Source organism: Dipteris shenzhenensis, chromosome 6 (assembly GCF_047967505.1).
Source record: "Dipteris shenzhenensis isolate YYH24624 ecotype China chromosome 6, Dip_SZ_1.0, whole genome shotgun sequence".
Taxonomy (NCBI): domain Eukaryota; kingdom Viridiplantae; phylum Streptophyta; class Polypodiopsida; order Gleicheniales; family Dipteridaceae; genus Dipteris; species Dipteris shenzhenensis.
The window spans coordinates 20,902,570-20,925,951 of NC_141601.1; the positions used below are offsets into that span (position 1 = coordinate 20,902,570).

Consider the following 23,382-nt stretch of genomic DNA (forward strand, 5'->3'; position numbering starts at 1 on the left):
TAAGTACAAGGCTCGGCTCGTGGCAAAAGGATTCACATAGGTACATGGTTTTGATTATCAGGATACTTTTGCTCCCACAGCTCGACTAACCACAATTCGTAGTGTTTTGGCTTTAGTTGCCCAGGGAAGTTGGCCCGTGTTTCAAATGGATGTAAAATCCGCCTTTCGGAATGGAGATCTCAAGGAGGAGGTATACGTGGAACAACCACCAGGTTTTCAGATCCCCGGTTCAGAAGGTAAAGTTTGCAAACTGAAGAAGGCACTTTACGGGCTGAAATAGGCCCCACGAGCATGGTACCAGCGAATTGATGCCTACTTTCTGCACAACGGGTTCAGGAGGAGCCCGTCTGATGCAAACTTGTATATCTTCAGAGAAGGAGGCAGGTGTATGATCGTGGTCCTTTATGTGGACGACCTTGTCATAACAGGGAACCATGAAGAGAAGAGCTCGCAGACGAAGCATTTGCTAGGAAGAGACATTTCCTCAGACTGATGCATTTCTATTTGGGGATTGAAGTTTGGCAGGACCCGAAACAGATCTTCATTTTACAGCTGAAGTATGCTGGAGAGATACTAAAGGCATTTGGCATGGCTGAGTGCAAGACAGTTGGTACCCCTATGGAGATTGACGTGAAGCTCTCAAACGAGGATTCATCACCACTAGTGGATGAAGCGAAGTACATAAGGCTTATGGGTAGCTTGATTTACTTGTGCAACACACTGCCGGACATCAGTTTTGTGACTGGTGTACTAAGCAGGTTTTCAAATAAGCCTCGGGAGAACCATTGGAGGGCAGGGATGCGGGTGTTGAAATACATCAAAGGCACACTTGATTATGGAATCACCTATACCAAGGGCAACATCTTGACTAGATTCTGACTCGGATTGGGCAGGAGACGTGGATAGTAGGAGATCAGTGACAGGTTATTATTTCTCACTTGGATCTGGAGCTGTGTCATGGGTCAGCAAGAAGCAACCCACAGTTGCTCTTTCTTCTACTGAGGCCGAGTACAAATCAGCATGCTTTGCTTCCTGCGAGGCAGTGTGGTTGAGGAGGATTTTAGGGGACATGGGTGCAGTGCAGAACAAGCCTACGCAGTTATCATGTGACAATCAGAGTTGCATGGCGATTGCAAAAAACCCTGTGTTCCATGCTCGCACAAAACACATCGAGATTCAATATCACTTTGTACGCGAGCTCATCATGGATGGAGAGGTCAAGTTGGTGTACTGTCCCACTACAGAGAATGCTGCGAACATCTTCACAAAGGCTCTTGGAAGAGACTTGCTGAAGAGGCATCTTCATCGAGTTAAATCAATGGAAATGGATTCTTGTACGACACATTGCAAAGTTTACAATAAGTCGAGTTTAATTATGAGGTAAAGGGCCCTCCCCTCTTATTTATAAGGGTAATAATTACAAAACCTTTCATATTATATGCTTTTTACAAAATCTTATGTAGCCTATTAGAAGACTTTATGAGCATTCAAATGATGTCTTGAGTTCAAGTCCCTCCTTTGCATGAAATTTTGAAAGTCTCTCTTTGACCTCAACTTAATTGAGCAATCTCCACCTTTTCACCTAAGAAAAAAATAGAGTTCCTTCATTTAAAAATAAATTCCTTTTCAATTAAGTCTATTTGTAATCCAAGTTACATAAATGGAATAATTTATTTAGATTAAAACCATTAATTGTAATTGGTAGGATCATAGAGCTTCCTTCATGTAAGGCTGCCATGTGATACCTCATAAAATCTTCTTAGTAAGGGAATATCTATATTTGTGTCCCATCAACATGATTAAAAACTAATTCCTCTATTGGATTGCTCATTTATCCTTCCCATCTACCTATTCTAAAGGCTTGATTAGTCAAAGTAGTGTTACTAAAGATGCTTTGATAGTGGTATATCTTGACCTACATTATGCATACTAGTAGGTAACATGGGGATTGCATATGGGACAATACCAATGAATTCCTATTCTATCATGAGCTTACTAAGTGATCAATGGGTCATTATCATTTGCTCATATCTAATCTTTTATGCAACTTGTGTTAAATGTGTGCAATTGTGAGTGCATGAAATGGCAAGTGTTAAAAGGGAGAGAGCCAAAATGAACCTTAGGACATACCTATGGCAATGTCCACAATGGCTTAATCCCACATACAAATTGGGGGCCTAATGTTGAAGGCTTATCATGCCTTGAAAAGTGGATACATACACTAGATGCATTCTAAGGAATGAGGGCTTCAAGGAGTTGCTAGGTGACAAATGTCCAAGTTGTAACATGGTATCTAAGCTAGTGGTGGCCTTGACTGTGCATGATGTGAGATGCAGATGCAAACACACCTCCCATGTGGCAGCAATGCTCTAGCAGATTACAAGGTTGGCAAGTACACATGTGGCATCTTGATCAAGTGGAGATTAAGGGGTGTATGGACACAAAGAGATAGCAAATAGGCAATACACAGTTGAAAATGCAAAAATAAAGGAGACATATGAAAATGAAGAATGAGGTGATTGAATGATGCGTTGATGGATACCACACCATTGGAAAAGCTAGCTCAATAGAGACGGCAACACGTATGATTTAGGTAGACCTTGACATAGATAAAAATTGGAAAGTGTTCATGATAGAACATAATGACAGTGGGAGCACTACGAGTTGGTAGATAGCAAGGAATATTCAAAAGCAAAAAACAAGATGAGAAGAATGGTGAAAAGGAAATGAAGGACCAATCATACAAGGTAGTTGTCACACGGCTTACAAGGAATGCAAAGTAACTGAAACAATTAATTATACGAAGGTGTATATCGGTCAGAAAGTGTTGGAAATAATGGTATATATTAGTCGAAAAGTGTTGGAAATGATGCCATTTTCCACTATAAACTTGTGGATATATGTGAACTCCTATACAACAACATAACATGCTCACCTAATGGGTAGAAATGGGATGCACTTTTTGGAATCTAATGGATACAAATAACTAGTGAGAAAAAGGAGGTACAAATTTGTTTATCTTAGTTCTTATAGTGACCTTGGTTATTCAAATTAGGACTCACTACACCACCTATTGAGCCTAATGTAATGAAAATTAAATTAAACAAGGTAGTATTTGAATTTCATAATTTCCATTATGTTAGGGAGCAAGTGGTGCTAATCAAAATTTCAAACCTTTTTCCTTTCAAATGGTTTATCCCCTTGTTATTTTGTCCCAAAATTATGAATAAAGGGATGCTTTTTGGTGTTTTTCCCTAGAATGGAGTTGAGTTGTCGTTCCTTCGGCACCATCCATGTAGTACATAGGGTATTCTGTTTCATACTCATAGTGAGATTCTAGCTCTTCAGGTCGGAGTTGTTGCATCGGAGCTATGGGAGCAAGATTGGGAGCCCGTGGATATTGCGGAGGATTGGGATTCCTCATTAGTTGAGGCATGGGGAGCTCCTCTTAGGCTAGGTTCACACCGCTTGAATGCCAACTTGTCATAGTGATGTGGCCCAAACCCGTTTGTTGTTAAGTTGTTTACTGGGGAAGGAAAGTGTGTCGTGCACCCCTCGCCCCACCTAAGCACTGGTTATAAGAGCAACATCACCGATTGGAGGCCTTGCCTGGTTGCAGAATTCCTTGACAGTGAATAATGAGGCTGGGTCCACACTCTCAAGGAGCTGCTATTCGTGCGATGTGAACACCACATAGTGTGGCGGCACTCCTCTTCCATAAAGCTCCTTTGCCGACGACGGAGGCGTTGCGTGGTTGCGGAATTCCTTGACAGGGAATAACGAGGCTGTGGGTCGACACTTTCAAGTGCTAGGGAGGTGTGAACACCACAAAGAGCGATGGCGGCAAGCCTCAGGGTGAAGGCGGTCAGGGGTGGTTGGTGTGGACATAACATAACATCATAACATAACATAAAGTAACATATCAAATCAAATCATATCATCATAACAAAACATCATCATCATCATCATTCATCATTCATCATCATAAAGGACGGCCACGCGTCTTCTATTTTTGTCATCCTGCTCGTCGTCGTCGTCCTCCTCCATAGCTATGGCGGACAAGCTCATGCACGCTGTTCAGTACTCCTCTTACGGTGGAGGCCCTGCTGCTCTCAAGGTTTCTCACCTCTCTCTTCTCCATTTCCTTTCCCTTCTTCCTTTCTTACGTTCTTTTCACTACTTCCCGCTCCTTTGCCTCCCATTTGCCCCCTTTTGATCGAGCTTCTTGCATGATGCATCTTGTCCGTGAGTGGAGAGGGGGCTCGTCCCTCGCGACACTTCAGCCTGAGTCTGTTTATCCATATTCTAGGACACTAGATTTATGTCTGGACTTCACCCGGATGATCGACTAAATTTAAAGAACCTTTACACAACCGACATTGGTTTTGATGAGAGCACGCGCATCTTTTCGGTTGGATCTTTGTTCATAGGTCCAATTCCAGCAGTAAACCAATATGCGAAAGAACCTGAACAAGCCATCTAATGCAGCAGTGCTTTTAAGCATGACCGTATAAAACACATGTGCAACTTAGAGCGCGTTCTTTGTGAGCGCTCAACACAATCTTCGCCCGAGCAGCGGGAATCGGGGGACCTGAATGGACTCGTATGACGCATCAAATTTAGACGAGTGATGACCTTGCATCTGCCCTTCTATCTAACTAGTGTACTAAAGGTATGACACGCCATAACTATCCCAAGTTAGGATTCGTGCCTTCATAACTAGCCACGTTAGCATGGACGTAACATTCTCCCCTTCTTATTCAAAGAAGGTTTCGGAGATAAAACCCGTGAATTGGTGTTGGAGAAAACCCGAGTGTTATCCTCCTCTAAATGAATTTTCTCCTTTGCCCGTTTTGAGCCCTCACTCTGAATAATCAAGGAGTAGTTCTGGCTTAAAGGGTACAAAAGTCGAAAGATCTTTCAATCTTAAGAGGTTCGTATTCTGATTCGGAAACTAAGTTATCTCTTGCACTCAACACCTCTTTTACTCAATTAACATGAAAGATTAGGTGTACCGGTACACGATCACATAATTGTTGTTTTGTAGGTCACATCATTACGAATTAATATCGTAACGAGCCTACAGAGAGAGAGAACTTGGCAACAACAAGTGACTACACGACAGGCCAACCAGCTCTGCCTCCTTTCTTGCATTAACTGCCTTTTCATACATCAGAGCGGCCAACGGCTTGAATACATCAAGAACCAGCTAACCGTCACCACATGGCACTCACGGGGTGGTTAGTCACACATCTAGCTGGCAGCCACATTGGCAATGAGCTGGTCAAGGAATGGTCTGGCTGGCAGCCACATCAACAGCCTCGTCACATCTTTCCCCCTCTAAAAAATGAGTAGTCCTGGAATGAAATGGTTTGATACGGGATATATGTGCTGTTGTGTGAGTCTTCTTGCGGTCGATTGCACATCGTTGAAGAGCATAGGTGGTTTTGCCCACTGGCTTGATCACTTTATACGGCCTGACCCATTGTGGCAAAATTTTTTCTGCAAGTCCTTTCTTGTGAACTGGGTAATGGACCATTACCAAATCGCGAGGGGAGAAATTGACACGCCTGTGTTTTCTATTGTACAAAAACTGTTGTTTGGTTTGAGCTCTTTTCAAATGCTGCTCCGCATTCTGCCTCAGAAATGAGAGTATGTTGAAGATAATCAGCCCATTGTTTCGCATCATTATGCTTAATTGTTGCTGAATCAATTAGACCAACTTCAGGAGGTAATTTTGGTGGTCTACCATACAAGGCTTCAAAGGGACTGATTTGTGTAGATTCTTGCAGTGCTGTATTGTAAGCAACCACCACGAATGGTAAAGATGCATCCCAGTCCGTGTGTTGCGGGTTGACATACATTGCCAACATGAGCTTAATTGTGCGATTCAACCTTTCTGTCAACCTGTTACAATGGGGATCGTGAGGGCTTGCAAACTGCTGCTTAATGCTCAGTTTGTCTGCCACTATCTTCATCACTTCAGATTTGAAATTTGTACCTTGATCTGACAATAGCTTTTTTGGACAAGTATGAGGTAAGAACACATGATGAATGAGAAAATCTGCAATATCTGAAGCTGTGATTGACTTAAGGGGCTGTGCAATAGTCCACCTTGTGAGATATTCTGTAAGCACAATCACGTATTTGTTACCATTTGTAGATGCTGGAAATGGACCATAATATTGTATGCCACAAGCTCAAATGGTTGAGTTACTGAAATTGATTGAAGATCTCCAGCAGGTTTCCTTGTAGGCGACTTGAAGAACTGACAAACAGGGCAAGATTGAATATATAAATTCAGAGTATGCTGCATCCTTGGCCAGAAAAACTTGGTCTTCAGCTTAGTGAACACTTTGAGCAGACCAAGATGTCCCCCAAATGGTCCATCATGAAAAGCATTCATGTAAAGGTGTCTGACTGAAACAGGAATGAAAAGCCTTGGTTGGAAAGGAGCTTTGTGAAAATACAGTAGATCATCAATCACTTGATAGTGCTGCGGGGGTTTTGATGTTAACAACTTCTGCTTAATAGCAATGATGTCTGGATCACTGTTATGTAGAGCTTTCAGTTCTGAGATTGTAGGCAAGAGAGGACTGTTTTGGGGAAGAGGTAAAGGCATTCGTCTTGCTGTGCTAATTGCATTTCCACAGTTTGACCTTCAGCACATCTGGGCAAAGCATCTGCAACCTGATTAGCCTGGCCTGTAGGCAATGTCGAAATCATAATCTTGTAGAATTAGCAATCTTCCGTTCATATGTCTCTTCTTCATCAAACTAGTAAGTGCTGCATGATCTGTTTGCGGCATAGCGTGATTCAGGGTCGGAGAGAGACCTGCTTAAATAAATTATCGGTCGCCATTCATCCTCTTCATCTTGTTGGAGCAACACTGCACCAAGGCCTTGATCAGAAGCATCAGTTCGAATGAGGAAAGGCTTGGACATATCTGGGTGTCTGAGAAGAGCATCTTCCTGTAGGATTTCTCGGATTTTTTCAAATGCTTTTTGACAGTCAGTTGACCAAAAGAACCTTGCTTTTTTTAGCAAAAGCTTTCATAACGGTGCAGCAATTAGTGAAAGATGAGGCATAAATCTCATGCTGAAAGCTGTCAACCCCAAGAATTTTTGAACCGCTTTGACATTTGTGGGAACTGGATAATGCTTGATCGCTCAAACTTTCATGGGATCGGGACGTACTCCATCAGCCGAGATAATGAAACCTAGATACTTGATGGAAGTTTGTGCCCACTTGCACTTAGTTGGGTTGAGCCGTAAATTGTATTGCTGGAACAGCTGAAGTACTTGCTTGAGAATCTGTTTATGCTCTTCCCAAGTTTCTGTATGAATTAATACATCATCCAAATACACAAGAACTTTTTTCTGAATGATCAGGTCATGCAAAACGAAATTCATCAACTTTGAAAAGTCCTTGGTGCATTATTCAGGCCAATGGGCATGACATTGAATTGATACAAACCAAAAGGCGTTCGAAAAGCTGTTTTTTCATGATCTTCTGGCCAAACAGGGATTTGCCAATAACCAGATTTCAGATCCAATCTCATAAAATATTTTGAATGTGCCAGTGAATCCAGTATATCATCAAGTTTGGGAAGTGGATATTGATCTTGAAGTGTGACCTTATTTAAGGGACGAAAATCGATGCAGAACCTGTATGAATTATCAGTTTTTTTCACCAGGGGTGGTTCACATGTCCATGGGCTTCTGGAATGTGAAATAATATTGTCTCGAAGCATAACTGTGACATGTTGACGAAGAACTTTGATTTCTTTACTGGAACGTCTTCTTTGAGCTGTACATACAGGCCTGGAATTTCATGATAAATATGTGCTGATGTAGCGGTGGGTTTATTTCCTGCAAATGGACATGGAAATTCGTGTAGTTATTTTGTAATCTGTACTTGCTGCCAATTTCTTCTTGTTGTACTGTGGAGGACATACAAGGACGAGAAGTTTGAGAAAACAACCATGAAATTGGTTTTGTGTTGGGCAGATGAAGACACTGAGAACGGAAATCAATGACAGCTTGATTTTGAGCTAACCAATTACATCCTAATGTGATAGGAAAAATTTGTGCTGAAGTACTGTTGTAGGAACAACAAACTTCTTATCTGACAGTTGAATTTCAATATTGGCGCCTGAGGAAGAACTGACCGAGGACAAGTTATCTCCGAAAGTGGCGTGTTTGCTAGGCAAAGTATATAAAGGAATTTTTTTTTCTTGAACGAAGGGAAGGAATGAGGTCGTAAGAGAGCTTCCAGAATCCACTAAGACAAGAACTGGATTCTGACGTATCTGGGCTTCTACCACAAAGGCAATCGTCTTAAGAGGGACTGGAAGCGTTTCCTCCATTACAGCTCCAGTAAATCCTTTCCCGAAAAGGGTAACTCAATTGAAACTGTGGACTGGGCATTCTGAACTGGTTGAAATGCACGACAATACTTTTCAACACGACAATACTTCTTTACATGATCGAATTTGTTACATTTGAAACATCTAGGACGACCTTGTGCATCACGGTTTGGCAACAAACTTCTGTCTAAGGGACGTGTTTGTGAGCGAGAGTTTTGATTGAAGTCTTGTGCATTCTGAACACTATCTATTTCCATTGGAGTAGGAAAATTACTGGAAATTGGAATCGGCAACAAAGGGTGTAACGGAGGAAGTTTAGCACTAGATTTTGCAGCATTGAATTCGATTCGTTGCGCTATGAGAAGAGCTTCATTCAATGACTTTGGTCCTTGATCTTGGGTTCTCTTTGAAATGTTTGGATGAAGTCGTGGCCACATAAAAAACAACTTCAGATCCTCGATCATGTTCGGGTCCACACGAAGCAGGAGATGTGTTAATTTAACATCGAACTGTGATACCGTCATGGGTGGGACATGTTGAAGATCCTGAAGCTGCGTCAATCCATTCTTGACTGTATCAGAGCTTCCAAAAGCTGTAGTGAGAGCTGCTCGCAAGTGCGGCCAAGAATTCTTTACGTTTGCATCGAGTTGATGGTATTAGGCGGCAGCAAGACCTTGAAAAGATGGCTTAATTTCCTCTACCTTTTGTGCGTTTGACCATCGGTGATATTCCGCCAGATTTGAAAAGTGATCAAGCCACAAGAAAATATCGTCTTCAGTCGTGCCTGTGAACGGCTTTGGTCTTACTTCTGAATCATGTCCCAAGCTTGAGAATTGCCGATTTGATAGATCAGCAGTTAAATTTGCAACTTGTAAATTGGATTGTACCAATTCCGAGAGGAGCATGGCGATCATGTCTGTAGAGATTTGACGAGGTGGAGAAGAGACCTGTGAGCTGTCAGCCTGTCCGTATTCCATCTCTCTCTACCCGACGTCTCCACCAAAAAGACGTAATGAGCCTATAGAGAGAGAGAACTTGGCAACAACAAGTGACTACACGACATGCCAACAAGCTCTGCCTCCTTTCTTGCATTAACTGCCTTTTCATACATCAGAGCGGCCAACGGTTTGAATACATCAAGAACCAGCTAACCGTCACCACACGGCACTCACGGGGTGGTTAGTTACACATCTAGGTGGCAGCCACATTGGCAATGAGTTGGTCAAGCAATGGTCTAGCTGGCAGCCACATCAACAGCCTCGTCATGATATGGACCACAATACCGAGGAGATATCTTACTAGTCTTCATTAAACGAAGAGTCCTCAAGGATGGTCAAATAAACCCATTGGCCTTCGAGAGTATTGGAGGTGAGAGCTTCCAATTGGCTTGGAATGGTGCTCTATCTTGAGCACTTGTTATGTTTCCCTTGCTAAGTCCAACATATCCTAGTGCTATTGCAATAAGGTGCTGTTTACAAGCCAACTATCCATGGGGTTCTAGGTTAGTATCCATAAAGAGACTCTCCTTAATAGCAAAATGCTTAGTACTATTGTAAGCAAACTCTACAACCAGAAGATGCTCTTTCCAATCAATCTCTTGGAAGCATGTGCCCTTAGCATCTCTTCCATAGTTTGATTTACCCATTTAGGTTGTTTATCAACAAGTCAAGCACGCAAGCCCTAGAGACTAAAACCAACTTCTCAACAAACATGAGCAAGTTGTGTTGCTGAATTTTTCTCTAGAGTAGAGATTTCGGAATCTTTAGAAACAGAGATTGTAGCTTATGCGGTGCTGATGAGAACATATGCGTTTTTTTTACTAAGTTATTTTTATTCTTGAATTTTCTCATAATTTTGTTTAAAGTCGCCTACAAACACCCTTCTTTCTTGTTTTTTTTCTCTTGGTTCATAAAAATTTAACTTTGTAAGATTGGATATAATTTAGTCTTATAAAGGTATATATAGTTTGTCAACAACCACCCAAACGCATCATTCCGATGGGATGTCCTTGGTAATCCTACCAAAAAGTCCATGGAAATACTTTGCCATTTTCTTTTTGGTATTTCCAATGGGTGAAACAAGCCACCACGTCTTAAGCGCTCAGGGTTATTAACTTAAAAGTGTTGACAATGTCGAACATAAAGCTCTACATCACTTTTATCTTAGGCCAAAATAAAGTCTTTATAACTAGTTTTAAAGTTCTTTGTAGTCGGATGACTGCACTGGGAGTGCTATGACATTTGTACTCTTGCTTTGCGTATATATACCTTACCCTTTTGGAAAAGAAAACCATTTTGATAGGAATACTCTTTAATTTTACTTCCTAAGGGGCAGCCTGAATTCTTACATCATCCTATATGCGACTGAAGAATTCATTTTCAAGGTGAAGGCCCTTTAGCGAGTCGTAAAAGTTTAAGTGGATCTTTGTAAAGGAGAGCTGATTCACAAAGCCAATTTTGTATTGGTTGATCACAATAATATCAAAATTTCTTTTTCCTGCTCTCACTATATGAATTGTTTCTGTTTGAAGAATCTTTTGGCCTACCTTGATCGGGCTTGTCCTTCCCATCACCTTTCCCTTTGTTAGAAGCAGTAAACGCCTTCACATTGCCACCTTTGTCTTGCAACCTTAGTCGCAATTCCTCTTTGAGCAATAGAGGACAAGCCTCCTCAAAGGTGAGGGGCTTTGACCTTGCTCTCGTTGTCAAGGCTAGCCCATTGAAGCTGCGTGGAAGATTTCTCATGAATAACATGGCTAACTACTATCAACCTTAGGACCAGCTCTCATGGATCTTGAAAATGGTTACAATTTGAGGGTAAATCTTGTGGACAAAGACACTTATATATGGACAAAGACACTTATATATGGACAAAGACACTTATATATGATAGACATAGTGTAAAGCTCCTGTGTGAATGGACATAGAATAGTCAAGAATGAGACTCCGCAGGTCTTTAGAAACCCAGTATAGCTGCTTATGCTTGGGCATTGATGACGACATAAGTGTTGCTTTGCTTGCTAAGTATGTCTTCCTTTTGTTTTTCATTAAATTTTTGTTTACCTCTATTTTTTCTTCTCTTTTGTTTTCTCTTTTATTTTTTGTGTAGATTTTTGGTCTCTAGTGTAACTGGCCTTTGACTGACAAAGGGCAGTATTTCTTACTCTATTTTCTCACAACATCAAAATACGACAACCATGTTCCATGACCATTGCCCAAACACAATACTTAGAGCATACAATTCCACAGCATAGCATAATTGAACCATACGAAACAAGGGAGGCTAGAATGCCCCTACTCAATAACGTACACAGTGACACTTGTTGGCCCCAACACTTGGCGCCCCTTGCGGTATTTATTTATTCATTGGTTAGTTCAATTAAAAGGGACTCCCTTCGTGAACTCACCCGCAGGTGCAACCCAGTACAATGCCAACCTGTGGCTGTGCAAGTGACCAACTCCCAGTGCTATCCTCTTGGTTCCCTTCAGTAGCCAAACATATCACAAGCGGAATAGCCCAACATCATACCAAGCAATGCATCCACACAAATCAAGGCCATCACGGAGTCCAAGGCTTACCAATGCTTCCCCAGGAAGAGAATATCACAACCAATGCCCCAATCCTCTTCTAGGCCAATGGCAGGGCATCCAACCTTCCAAAACTAAGCAAAAGTAGCAGTTGCACAAAGCAGAAGAAGAAGACAAGAATTCGGCCAGCAGATGGAGCCTGTTTCAGCTCGAAACAGCCTCAAAGGATGGTCGGCCAGCAGATAGCAGACTTTGGCAGGAGGGAGATGTCCTTGATTGCCTTCCAACACCAGAAAAGGTCGTAGAAGAAGGCGTCCAGCAATCAGCAGCAAATCCGCCATGAATTCGTCCACCAGAATGAAGATTCCAGCTCATACGAAGCTCAGAAATCAGTGTGCCTTGCACCAGACAAGAGCCAAGAGAGAGTCGTACAAGAATATGGATTCAAACGAAGAAAAGGAGGCATTCTATCTTGAAGAATGTCGAGAAAAGCTTTGAAAAAGGCCCAGAATGGGGACGCCTAGGTCCAGGGAGCATGCAAGAAACAGGAAACACCAACGGGAGAAGATCTGTTGCGGAGAAAGCTTCAAAAACGACTTCAGCCAGGCAAGAGAGAGCTGCAAAGATCCGCCATCTTCTGCAAACGACTCCTTTGGTAGGGGAGAAGACCTAGAATAGCATGGTGGACTAGCGATGGGCTCCAAGACCATCTAGGTGCTTCCAGATGGGACACACAGGTGCCACAAGTCAAGCAGAGAGCCCACACATGCTCACACATAGGACACATGTCAAATAGGGTGTGGGATTTTCATGCCCCTAGGGGGTCACTTTAAAAGTCATGACCCTAGTGCTTGGAACCAGTGACCCTAGTATATAGGACCTCTAGTGGGCCAATTTTTAAAGCATGACCCTAGTGAACTAAACCAATGACCCTAGAGAATAGGACCAAGCTAATAGCACTAGGAGTTGCACTTGTTGCACATCAAATCATAGGTACCTTTTGGACATTAACTAATGCCCCTAGCCTGGCACCCCTAGGCCAAATTCAGTGACAGTTAGTTTAATCACTTCGCCATCACGTCCCTGTGACATTTAGAACAACAAAAAATATAAATTTGTATGATTGGACATATTCAAGTCTTACAAAGGTATATGTATATATATAAAAGTTTTGCTCTTTGCCTCTCTTTAAGGCTAGTGTATCATGTGTTATACAGCTTAGAGCAGCCTTGTTATTTTATGGGAGAGAGAAGATGAGTCTATAATTGATTCACCAATGTTGATCTGGGCAGTTATTTTGTAGAGCATCTAACATATTTGATTCGTTATTGGAAGGGGATTCTTTAATTTGGGGGACTTATGGGCCATTTACAGATAAGAGGGGGCTACAAAAATAGCTAGCTAATATAATAATGGTATGTACATGGGCGGAAGGACACTTTTAAATTCAAAATTACAACATGTATACGAGGTAAACAACTATCCAAATAAGGTGAATGATATTTAATCATTCATAAGGCTTGTCCGAGATCCAAAAAAGGAAAAAAACAAGGTGAATGATATTTAATTATTCATAAGGCTTGTCCGAGATTCAAAAAAGCAAAAAAGAAGACGAATTGGATGGGCAGTGGAGATGATGCACAGGAAAGGGGATGGAGACTGTGGGAGATAATGAATTAATCTTGTAACATATTTGGGATCATACCAAGTTTAGTGATGGTCCTTAAGGGATAGGTCACGTGAGGGTTGGCCTATAGTACTACTAAAACTATCTATGAACGCATTAAAATTCCTAAGAAGTGGAGTTCAAACTTATACCAATGGGGCTATAGAACAAAGGATTGGTATATGGTGATTTACTTTTCATACTTTTCATAGGATGAAACGTATCCTTTTTGGACATAAAGGTATTTGCTTCTGGGAAACAAGAATTGCATAATCAGAGTCTTATGGCTGATTTAATAGATAAATTTGATCATAGAGATGGCTTAGGAGATACCTTAGATTAGGAAATTTGAAGTTTTTTGAGAGATGTACTTATAGGTCAAGCTAATACCCACAGTGCCTTGGTTTGCTCGTTGGCAAGTTAGCCAATAGTTTAGTACGAATCTTGAGTCGGGATATTAAAGATAACTTGCAAAAAGGCATGCTTTAAGGAAAAGCAAAGGCTTTGATAGAGCTACTTTAGGCATGGCTTCTAAAAGTTAGAGCTAGATGCTAAAGATAGCCAAGACTAGCCTTACAAATACAAGGCTCTGGTTCATTATCCATGGCATCAAGGAGACAGGTGGTTCGTGGGGATGTGGATTTGTTGGCCGAGGAATATAGCTTGGTGGAAGAGGCATGCCGTATGGGATGTATGACGTGACCCTCAAGTGGACTAGCTTCCACAGTGGTCTAGACCTTAGGCTTGGGGGTGGTTTTGAAATAGTGAACCTATGGCTAGAAGGTGATAACTATAATGGTACCTTATGGTCAGGACTAGGGAATTTCTCGGAATCCTATACAGGCTGCGACATCGTGCTAGCTCAACCCTATGGGTATGGTTTCTTTTTGTTGCTTGCATCTATCTTTTTCAAAGTGACTTTTTCCATAACTATCTTGCTAGCAAACCTCCAAATTCGGGAGGCTTCATTTAATGTACTTTTGAGTGATTAAGGCCCTGTTCAAATAACTAGAATACACTCAAAGACTATTGGTTTCAAAGATCATGTCCACCTCGTAGATAAACTCTACACGATCTCAATATGTCAAGCACCATCGCCTTATATCCCAAGACTCACACTGTTTTCTTGCAGCTCCTGCGAGCCCTCCTTCCTCCCTCCCGTAGCCTCTATCTCCCTAGCCTCCTTCGCCTCTCTCCCTCGCCCTTGTCCCCCTCGCTCTCGCCTACCCCCCCTCGCCCTCGCCGCACACTCCCGCCTCAGTCCGCCTCCACGCCCTCACCCCCTCGCCTCTCCGTCCCTCGCCTCTCCCCTGTCCCTCGCCTCACCTCTCGCCTCCCGTCTCGCTCCTCGCCGCGCCCTCCGCCCGCCCCTGCATCGTCCCTCCGTCTCACCTCGCTCCTCGCTACGTTCCCCCCGTCCCCTCGCCTTGCTCTCCACCCGCTCGTCCCTCGCTCCTCCGTCCTTCCGTCCCGCCCCCTCGCTTTCCACCCCCACCCGTCCCCGCCCTCGCCCTTCATCCCCCCTCCGTCCTCCAACCTCCGCCCCCGTCCTCGCTCTCCCCTCCTCCCTGGACGCTCTCACACTTATTGGGAGCCCTCGATTGGCGCACAGGGGAGGAGTGGCGGTGTCTGTACTTCCGTGTGCGAGCTGTTAGCCCAGGGAGTTTTTGGTCATGGTACGTTGATTCCAGGCCGTGCACTTTGGGTTGGCCTAGAGTTAGAGGGTTCCAAAATAGGAATCCTCAACATCTATGCTCCCTTAGACCTCCGATGCAGAGTCACTTTCTGGAGGACACTCACAGGAATTCTCCCAGACATGGATTCTTGGATTGTTGGAGGTGACTTCAACAATCTGGAGACCTTGGAGGACCAGCAGGGCAGAGGACCAGAGTTTACAGGTATGGCTCAGGCAGAGCAATCCGCTTGGGACTCCTTTATCTTCGCGACAGGAGGTAGGGACAGCTGGAGAGACCCGTTCTTCCGCCGTTGGCACGGGAGCTTGGACTTCTCGTGGGGCTTCCGCAGAGGAGGAGGCAGACTCCTAGAGAGACTGGATAGATTTTATGTCAGTGATTGGGCCATCAGCGGAGGTGGTCAGGTGGGTATAGTGCCAGGGACGACACTCTCTGACCATGCACCTGTGCTCTTATAATTAGACTCGGTAGCTCAGTCCCTTCCTCCCCGTTCGTGCCGGATTCTCGACTCCATCTTCTCGAGAGAGGAGGTGCGCAGTAGTATCGGTAGCCTTTGGGACAGAGATTGGGACGAGTGCGTGGATCTGGTTGATTTGGTGGCGCAGGCTTTGCAGGAGTCCAGTCAGATTTGCTAGCTCGCAGCCCTTCAGGTTCGCCAGGAGTGGTGGAGCAAAGAGAGAGCTCTTCGTAGGGACCTCGCCTCCATTCAGCGACTCCAGCAGGCAGCCCCGGGCTCGGAGGAGCTTCGGATCCAGGCTCTTCGAGCCCGAGCCCTTCTGGAGGAGACTCTCCAGCGTTGCTCAGAGTTTTCCTATCACGCCTCCCTCTCATACTGGGCTCGGAAGGGCGACCGGATGAGCAAGGAGTTCTTCAGGACGCATGGCCAGAGAGCAGCAGGTGATCAGCTACGGAGTCTTAGGACAGCGGAGGGGCACATCGTTACTGATCCGGGTGAGGTCTTGGGGTTGGCTACCGACTTCTACAGGACTCTTTTCTAGCAAGAGCAGCTTGCCCCTCGTACTCGACGTTCCCGCGAGGAGGTGTGGAGGCACATTCCAGCCCTGGTTCAGTCCAGCATGCAGGGGACGTTGATGGCACCGTTCACTACTGACGAGATGTTGGAGGCCTTGATGGCCATCGATGGGCAGAAATGCCCTGGCGAGGATGGGCTCTCTCGCGCTTTCTTCACCTCCTTCTGGGATCAGATCCATCAGTCCCTCCTAGCAGCCCTTCAAAGGATTTTCAGTAGTGGATATATGCCAGAGAACCTCTCCTCGGGACTGATTTGCCTCATCCCGAAGGGAGGAGATCGACAGGAGATCTGTCAGTGGCGCCCGATCACTCTCCTCACCATTGCCTACAAAATCCTTGCCAAGATGATCAGTGCCAGAGTTCGACCTCTACTTCCTGACCTCATTCATGACACTCAGACAGGCTTTGTCCAGGATCGCAGTATCCTGGATAATGTCTTCACCTTCTCAAAGGCGACGGAGTGGGCTCAGCACAGTGGGTCATATTTAGCCATCCTACTTCTCGACTTTGAGAAGGCCTACGATCGAGTGGACTGGTCCTTCCTGGAGGGTACTCTGGAGCGACTAGGGTTCCCAGCAGGATGGATTCAGGGTATTTCAGCGTTATACAGGACAGCTTCCAGCAGGGTCATCATCGACGGCAGGATGGGAGAGCGATTTCGTTTGGAGAGATCAGTGCGTCAGGGTTGCCCCGGTGCTCCTTACCTGTCTCTCTTCTTCGCCGAGGCCATGACATACTACCTTCGGGCGAGGTCGATCGGGATCCGGGGTGTTCGCCTTCCCATCAGGGAGGACACGGAGCTCTTGGATTCGGAGTATGCAGATGACATAGCACTGTATGTTCAGGATGATGAGATGATGCTGGAGAGGGTGAGGCTGGCCCTAGAGGTCTTCTGTTCGGCAGCCGGTGCGAAAATCAACTGGAATAAATCAGTTGGTTTTCTCATAAACCTCGGGGCGTGTTCACAGTGGGGGAGGTTTTTGGGTTTCAAGTGGATCCTGCGGGGACAGACAGCTAGATATCTCGGCTTTCAGGTCGGCCTGGATATCACGTCAACTCAGCAGTTTCTCCCGGTGCTAGATTCCATTCGACGGAAGCTGGCTTTCTGGAGCACTGCTAAGCTCTCTCTTGCAGGTCGTGCTCTTGTAGTCAACCAGGTTCTCCTAGCCACGGCATGGTATGTGGCCTCTTGGTGGTGTTTCTCGAGATCCAGCGTGGCACGGCTTAGGAGGTTGGTCCGAAATTTCCTGTGGTCTGGGGGGGACGGTCTCAGAGATACCAGAGCCAAGGTAGCTTGGCAGACAGTCATTCTTCCGTAGGCTGAGGGTGGCAGGCGGGGTCATCGATCCTGAGCTTCAGAGTCAGGCCCTGCTGGACAAGTTGGTTATCCGCGGTTTGACCTCGGGGGGGCAAACGTGGAAGATGTTACTTCAGCAGGGGATCGGTTCTTGCGTCCCGCGTCGAGGTGGAGTGGCTACCGTCCCTCAGGTGGATCTTCACTTCTGTCCCGCTCACTCACTCCCGCTCCCTGCTCATTTGTAGCCTTCTCATGGTTTGGAGGCGGCTCTGCCTCAGTCTCATACAGTCCCCTCCTAGCTGTCAGGAGGAGATCGACCGCCAGTCGCTCATTTGGAACGATCAGGTCAGAGATGCCGTGGGCCTTCAGTTGGGAGAGAGATCACACACAGGTGGGACGGTTGGATGCGGGGGCCAGCCCGGTCCCTTCGAGTTTGGAGGGACACGTACAGACACTTGGAGACCGTTGCTCTAGCAGCCGCAGCTGGAGGTGCCCGTGCAGCTCAGGCGAGACGCACAGAGATAGACGGAGCGATTCCAGCCGGTTGGTTGGTTCCACTCGAGATTCGGATCCTCATGCCTGGTGATGACCGTTGGCTGGGACAGTTCACCCCCCATGGCATCCCATTGGTGGTTGCAGGTCGGATGGACGACACCTCTGTTTCCTTCTTCGCGGTTTTGGGGGACGGCCGACTCAGGAGAGAGGATGTGCTCATCGACCCCCTCCTCCCATGGCAGAGGGTTCGGGTCGTAGGCCTCGTGGGGAAGGTTTGGCGGACCGATCCTAGTATAGAGCAAGATCAGCTGCAGTTATGGCGACTCTGGCTCTGGGAGAGGCGGGCCTTGTCAGAGCTTGATTGGGACCCAGGAGAGTGGAGATGGCCAGAGATTGTGACAGGTCAATGGCCGACCTCTTTCTTCGCCTACAGCACGACATTGGGCAGGAGAGTTCTCGGGAGGATGCAGAGCCACCCGCCCACCCAGCGGCCCAGTTGGTATGCTCAGGGTATCTCCAGGCTATTTTTGCAGGCCTTTTGGAAGGCCTTGTGGGAGAGCTGGTGGCCGCGGAAGATCTACTTCCTTTGGCTACTCGCCCACAAGGGTCTTCCAGTGGGGAGCTGGTTGCGGCAGGTTGGTCAGGATGGACGTTGTCAGATGTGTCATGAGGACGAGGAGTCACCAAAACACTGCCTGTGGAGCTGCACTCGCGCCCAGGAAGTGTGGAGGTGGACCTTTGGGATCCTTACTCGCGCAGCACCGGAGTTAGGTTTGATCACTTGGGACGCGTTCTGCTGGTGCAGCACCACACCTGGCTTTCATCAGTTCGAGGCAGGCCTGCAAGACCCCACGTTCCTTATCACACAGGGGACTTGGGGGCCGCTCGAGAGCACTCCGCCGCACCTGGCAGAGGCTGACACAGGATCTCAGGAGAGGCAGCCAGTCTGGGAGATTATTAGCAGCATCGTAGGATGGCACATTTGGACCTCGCGCTGCGCGCAGATCCTCGGTGGCACCTCCCTTTCGACTGCCCAGGTCATGACCGACATCTGGAGTGAGATTATACACACCCTCAGAGGCCAGTGGGACCAGATACAGGGAGACTCCCGGGCTGGCCGGGAGAAGCGGAGACGTTTCCTCCGTGATTGGGATACGCAGGGCCTCTTCTTCGAGCATACTTCGCAGGGCCTTCAGTGGCGCTATTCACCACCTCTCTGGCTGTTCATTCACACTCGCCTGATCCCTCCGTGAGAGAGAGCTTTACATTTTTGTTTCCTTTTAGGGCTGCGTCCGATTTGTGAACGCAGCCCCGTCAGTTGCAAAGCTGACCTCATGTATCTTGTTTTCGAAGTAATATAATCAGCACTGTTTTTTCGGCAAAAAAAAAAAATCCCAAGACTCACCTGCCAGCCATTTGAAGATGTTGGGTCAACTAATGGATATTGTAGACCCTATAGGTATTAGATGATTCTTGTGGATGTGAGAAGCATCATAAATCTCAAATCGCATGTTGATATTTTAATATCAAGTTTTTACATCCTACGACCTAGGTTATCCCCTTGAGCTAGAATCCGCTAACTAATCAAACCATAGATAGAAAAATATCAACCAAAGGTTTTTACAGCTCTCCTCCATCTTTACATGGCCATTAACTAGTGCAATTTTATTATCCAATGTTCGGGGCACTTATTCTCTTTTGCTTGTTTGGATTTTGTGTGATTCTTATTTGATCATTGTCAAATTTTTCAACATGTAAATCATTTTTCCAGTTTTTGTTAAGTCATATACATAATCAACTAAAAATGACTATGTTTAGGGGGGAAGTTTGATGGGAAGCATACAAGTGTATCGATCTTTAATGTACTATCTCTTGTTTTTTAATGGGGTTGAAGCCTTGTTTATGCTTTTGTATAATTGGAGTATGTAGCACGTCGAGGTACCAATACCAACGCCAAAGAAGGGAGAAGTTTTGGTCAAGCTTGAAGCTGCAAGTGTGAACCCCGTAGATTGGAAGATACAAAGTGGAATACTGCGCCCTTTTTTTCCCTTTAAATTTCCATTCATACCAGGTACTATGCTCATTGATGTTGGTCAAATGAAGCTTGGTATCCTATTGTATTGTTATCTAGTTTCATCCCCTTGTAGGTGATAATAGGTACTTCGGTGCTATTTGCAATCTGATTATGTAAAAAATGTTTATTGTTACATTCATGAAGTTAATGGTCGCCTTGTGTGTGTCAATATTGGACTCTTAAATGTCACACGCTTTACTAGCAATATCTTCGTGTTTAGTGGTGGTAATGGGCTAGTAAACCTTAAAATGTTAACGAGAGTGTTATGTACCATCCCAGAAGGCAGCGTATGCTTTGGTACTGATGAGAACATAAGGGTAGATTTGCTTACAATCTTTTCACTTTTAGTTTTGTTTTATGTCTGTTACAAACCCCCTTCTTCCCTCCTCTCTTTTTGTCTCTTCTGTGCTCTTTCGCTCAGTTTAAAAAATTCATAAGATTGGACATGTTCTAGTCTTATGAAGGTGTGTGCGTGCATGCACATGTGTGTATATGGAAATCTTTATATGTTTATAGTGATATTCCAACAGTGAATGCCAATGTGTGTGTGTGTGTGAATGTATGGAAATCTTTATAGGTTGTACAAAGATATTCCAACAAGAAATGATAATGCTTCGCTTGATGATGAGAATACTTTTTTAATGCCATATAAGGTATGTGTCACCTGAATTTTGAAAGCTTGGCAAAGTTGCATAAGCAACAGATGGTCTATGGGCTGCCACATCTGTCTGACAAAGTTAGAGAAGTTTAGAAGGCTTGTTGCTATGAAAAGCAACATAAATACCTTTTCCAAAAGGACGAGCACACAAGGCAAAGGATATCTCGGAATGGGCGTATATAGATATTGTGGGACCCTTTGAGACTTAGGTCTTTGTGTGGAAGTGTCATTGATGACTACTCCAAAAAAACTCGGGAGTACAAAATGGCTTACAAGTCAAATGCTTGTACTACTCCAAATGTTTAAAGGCACTTGTGGAGAATTAGGTAGGCAAGATAATTAAAGCTCTCGGGTTAGACAATGGTGGAGGGTACAAATTGCAAGTATTCATTGTTATTGCAAGGAAGGTGGGATTACGAGAGTTCGACAGCAGCATTAAATGAAATCATACGGTCTGCACAATTAGTTGTGGCTTGAATGAAGAGAACGTGGACTACTTTTTGATTAGCCTTCTCCTTTATTGCTAGCCTTTGTCACGGCTGAGTCTGCCTTTCACCTCCGGAGTGTTGACAGAAACTTGAAGTTTGTATAAATGGATGCTCAAGTATGTGTGGGTGTGTGGATTTGTATGTGTAAGAGCATATGTTTATACTATGGTCTACACCCACTGTTGGGTGCTGATGACATCAGTGGGGATGTCATACTATCCATGATGGAGTTTATGGTTTTCAACCTTATGAGTGACTGTCATGAGATTGAAACTGCACTATGTGTTGCAATTTTAGAGGATGAGTTTGGGCATGTTCCTGGATTCATCTAGATATATGTTTACAGCAGCATTCATCCATATGCAGAAACAGGTAGCTCATAAGAAGAACATGACAAACTTGGAATATAATAAGGCAATGTGGAAGAGAAGAATGTGCTGAAAATGTTTTGAGCTGAAGCTGTAAATACAGCTATGTATTTGCTAACTTCTAGAGCTGCCAATGCTATGACACATGAGGAGGTTTTCATAGGTAAAGCCGATTGTGAGTCACCTTAGAGTGTTTGTAGGTGCTTTTTGGTTATGCAAAGGAAAAAAAGGCATATAGACTTCATGCTATGCAAAGGAGGAAACTGACAATGAGCAGGGATGTTTTTAATGATTCTGATGAGTCTTAGGGCGAAAACAAAGAAACAGAAGCCACTTATCTTCATCTTGAAGAGGAGGATGGACAGCCAGGGGTCCATCAATTGCTCTTCATCCTAAATGGAAGGATGGAGAGCCAGAAGTACATGTTGAACAACGTAAACATGTAGATAAATGCAAGTGTGTTGAAACTTGACAAAGGCAAGGAGGAATCAGTTGAAGAGGAATCTCCTGCGGCTTCTCTTGAGAAGAAGTTTGCTAAATGGTATTTGGATCTCATTCAAGCTTTTGATGTTATAGGATTCTTTGAAACAACCTCAGAAGGACTCACTAATCACAGAAGTTGAAAAGGCTGTAAGATGTTTTCTAGTTCCCCAAATGCAGCATTTGTGGAGGAGAGAGGCAGGATGACAGGTAGGAGCCTCAGTCCTTCAAGGAAGCTGTCAAAAGCAAAGAATGGCAATAACCCATGGAGTTTGAGTATAGTTGGATGATGAAGAACAATACATCACTTTGAAGCCGGACATAGCCTAAGTTTATGTAGTAACCATGAGGGTTACATTGGAGAGCAGACACTAAGATCTTGGGGTATCCAAAGGGTACCATTCACTATGGGTTGCTTTATACCAAAAGTAATTATTAATCTTCATGGTTTTATAGATGCAGAGTCAGCGAGCTCAGTGGATTAAGAGAGACATACTACTGGGTACGTGTTCTCACTTGGAGTAGGTGAAGTCGCTTGGAGTAGTAAGAAGCAATAAATTGTTGCATTTTCTTTTGCAATGAAGTGTTATATAAGGTAGCTAGCTTGGAAGTATGAGAAGCAACATGGTCGTAACTTCTTCGTAGAGAGATTAGGATGCCACATAGTGGAGGTCTAGTTGGGGTTTGTGAAAGCAAAAGCTGTCTATCTTTGGCAAAGGATCTTTTTCCGTGCAAGAGCCGAGTGCTGAAGTGCAATTTCAATTTATTGGGGAAAAGGTTGCATCAAAAGAAGGTGCTCTCATCTTCTGCACTACAAGTTATAGGTAGCTAATATTTTTGCCAAGCCAATGGGTGGTAGGAAGTTTGAGTTGTGTAGGGCTATGCTAGAGCGGCAAGATATACAATCGAACATTAAGGGTTATTGTTAATGCTTATGCTAGGGCAGCTTATTATAACATGATGAGTCAATACATTTTTGGACGTGCACCATCATCAAGGGTTGTGAAGGTCCTAATTTTGTGGTATCTACTACATAGGTCTACTTTTGTCTAGTCTTGTGTTTGCTTTTTACACTCTTTGTACATGCTTTACCTCTTTTAATTAAGAGAGGCAGCTAAGGAAATCTAGATTATCTTCCTTCCAGTTGCCCCAACATCTTGGCCATATCTTTGTGAAAAATTATTGTGATGTGTAAACCTTGGATGTTGATGGATTTAATTTTCATGTTGTTCCTC

General features: G+C 44.5%; 1 protein-coding gene across 1 annotated transcript in view; it reads left to right on the forward strand.

Annotated features, from left to right (window-relative positions):
• The first annotated feature begins 4,006 nt into the window (after positions 1–4,006).
• The window catches only part of LOC147900912 (chloroplast envelope quinone oxidoreductase homolog), an 86,767-nt gene continuing 67,391 nt past the window's right edge, over positions 4,007–23,382 (forward strand). The window contains exons 1-2 of the mRNA XM_087375551.1: positions 4,007–4,117; positions 20,009–20,150. Of these exons, the coding sequence (XP_087231677.1) occupies positions 4,052–4,117; positions 20,009–20,150 (208 nt within the window). The 5' untranslated portion in view covers positions 4,007–4,051. The remainder of the gene's footprint in view (positions 4,118–20,008; positions 20,151–23,382) is intronic.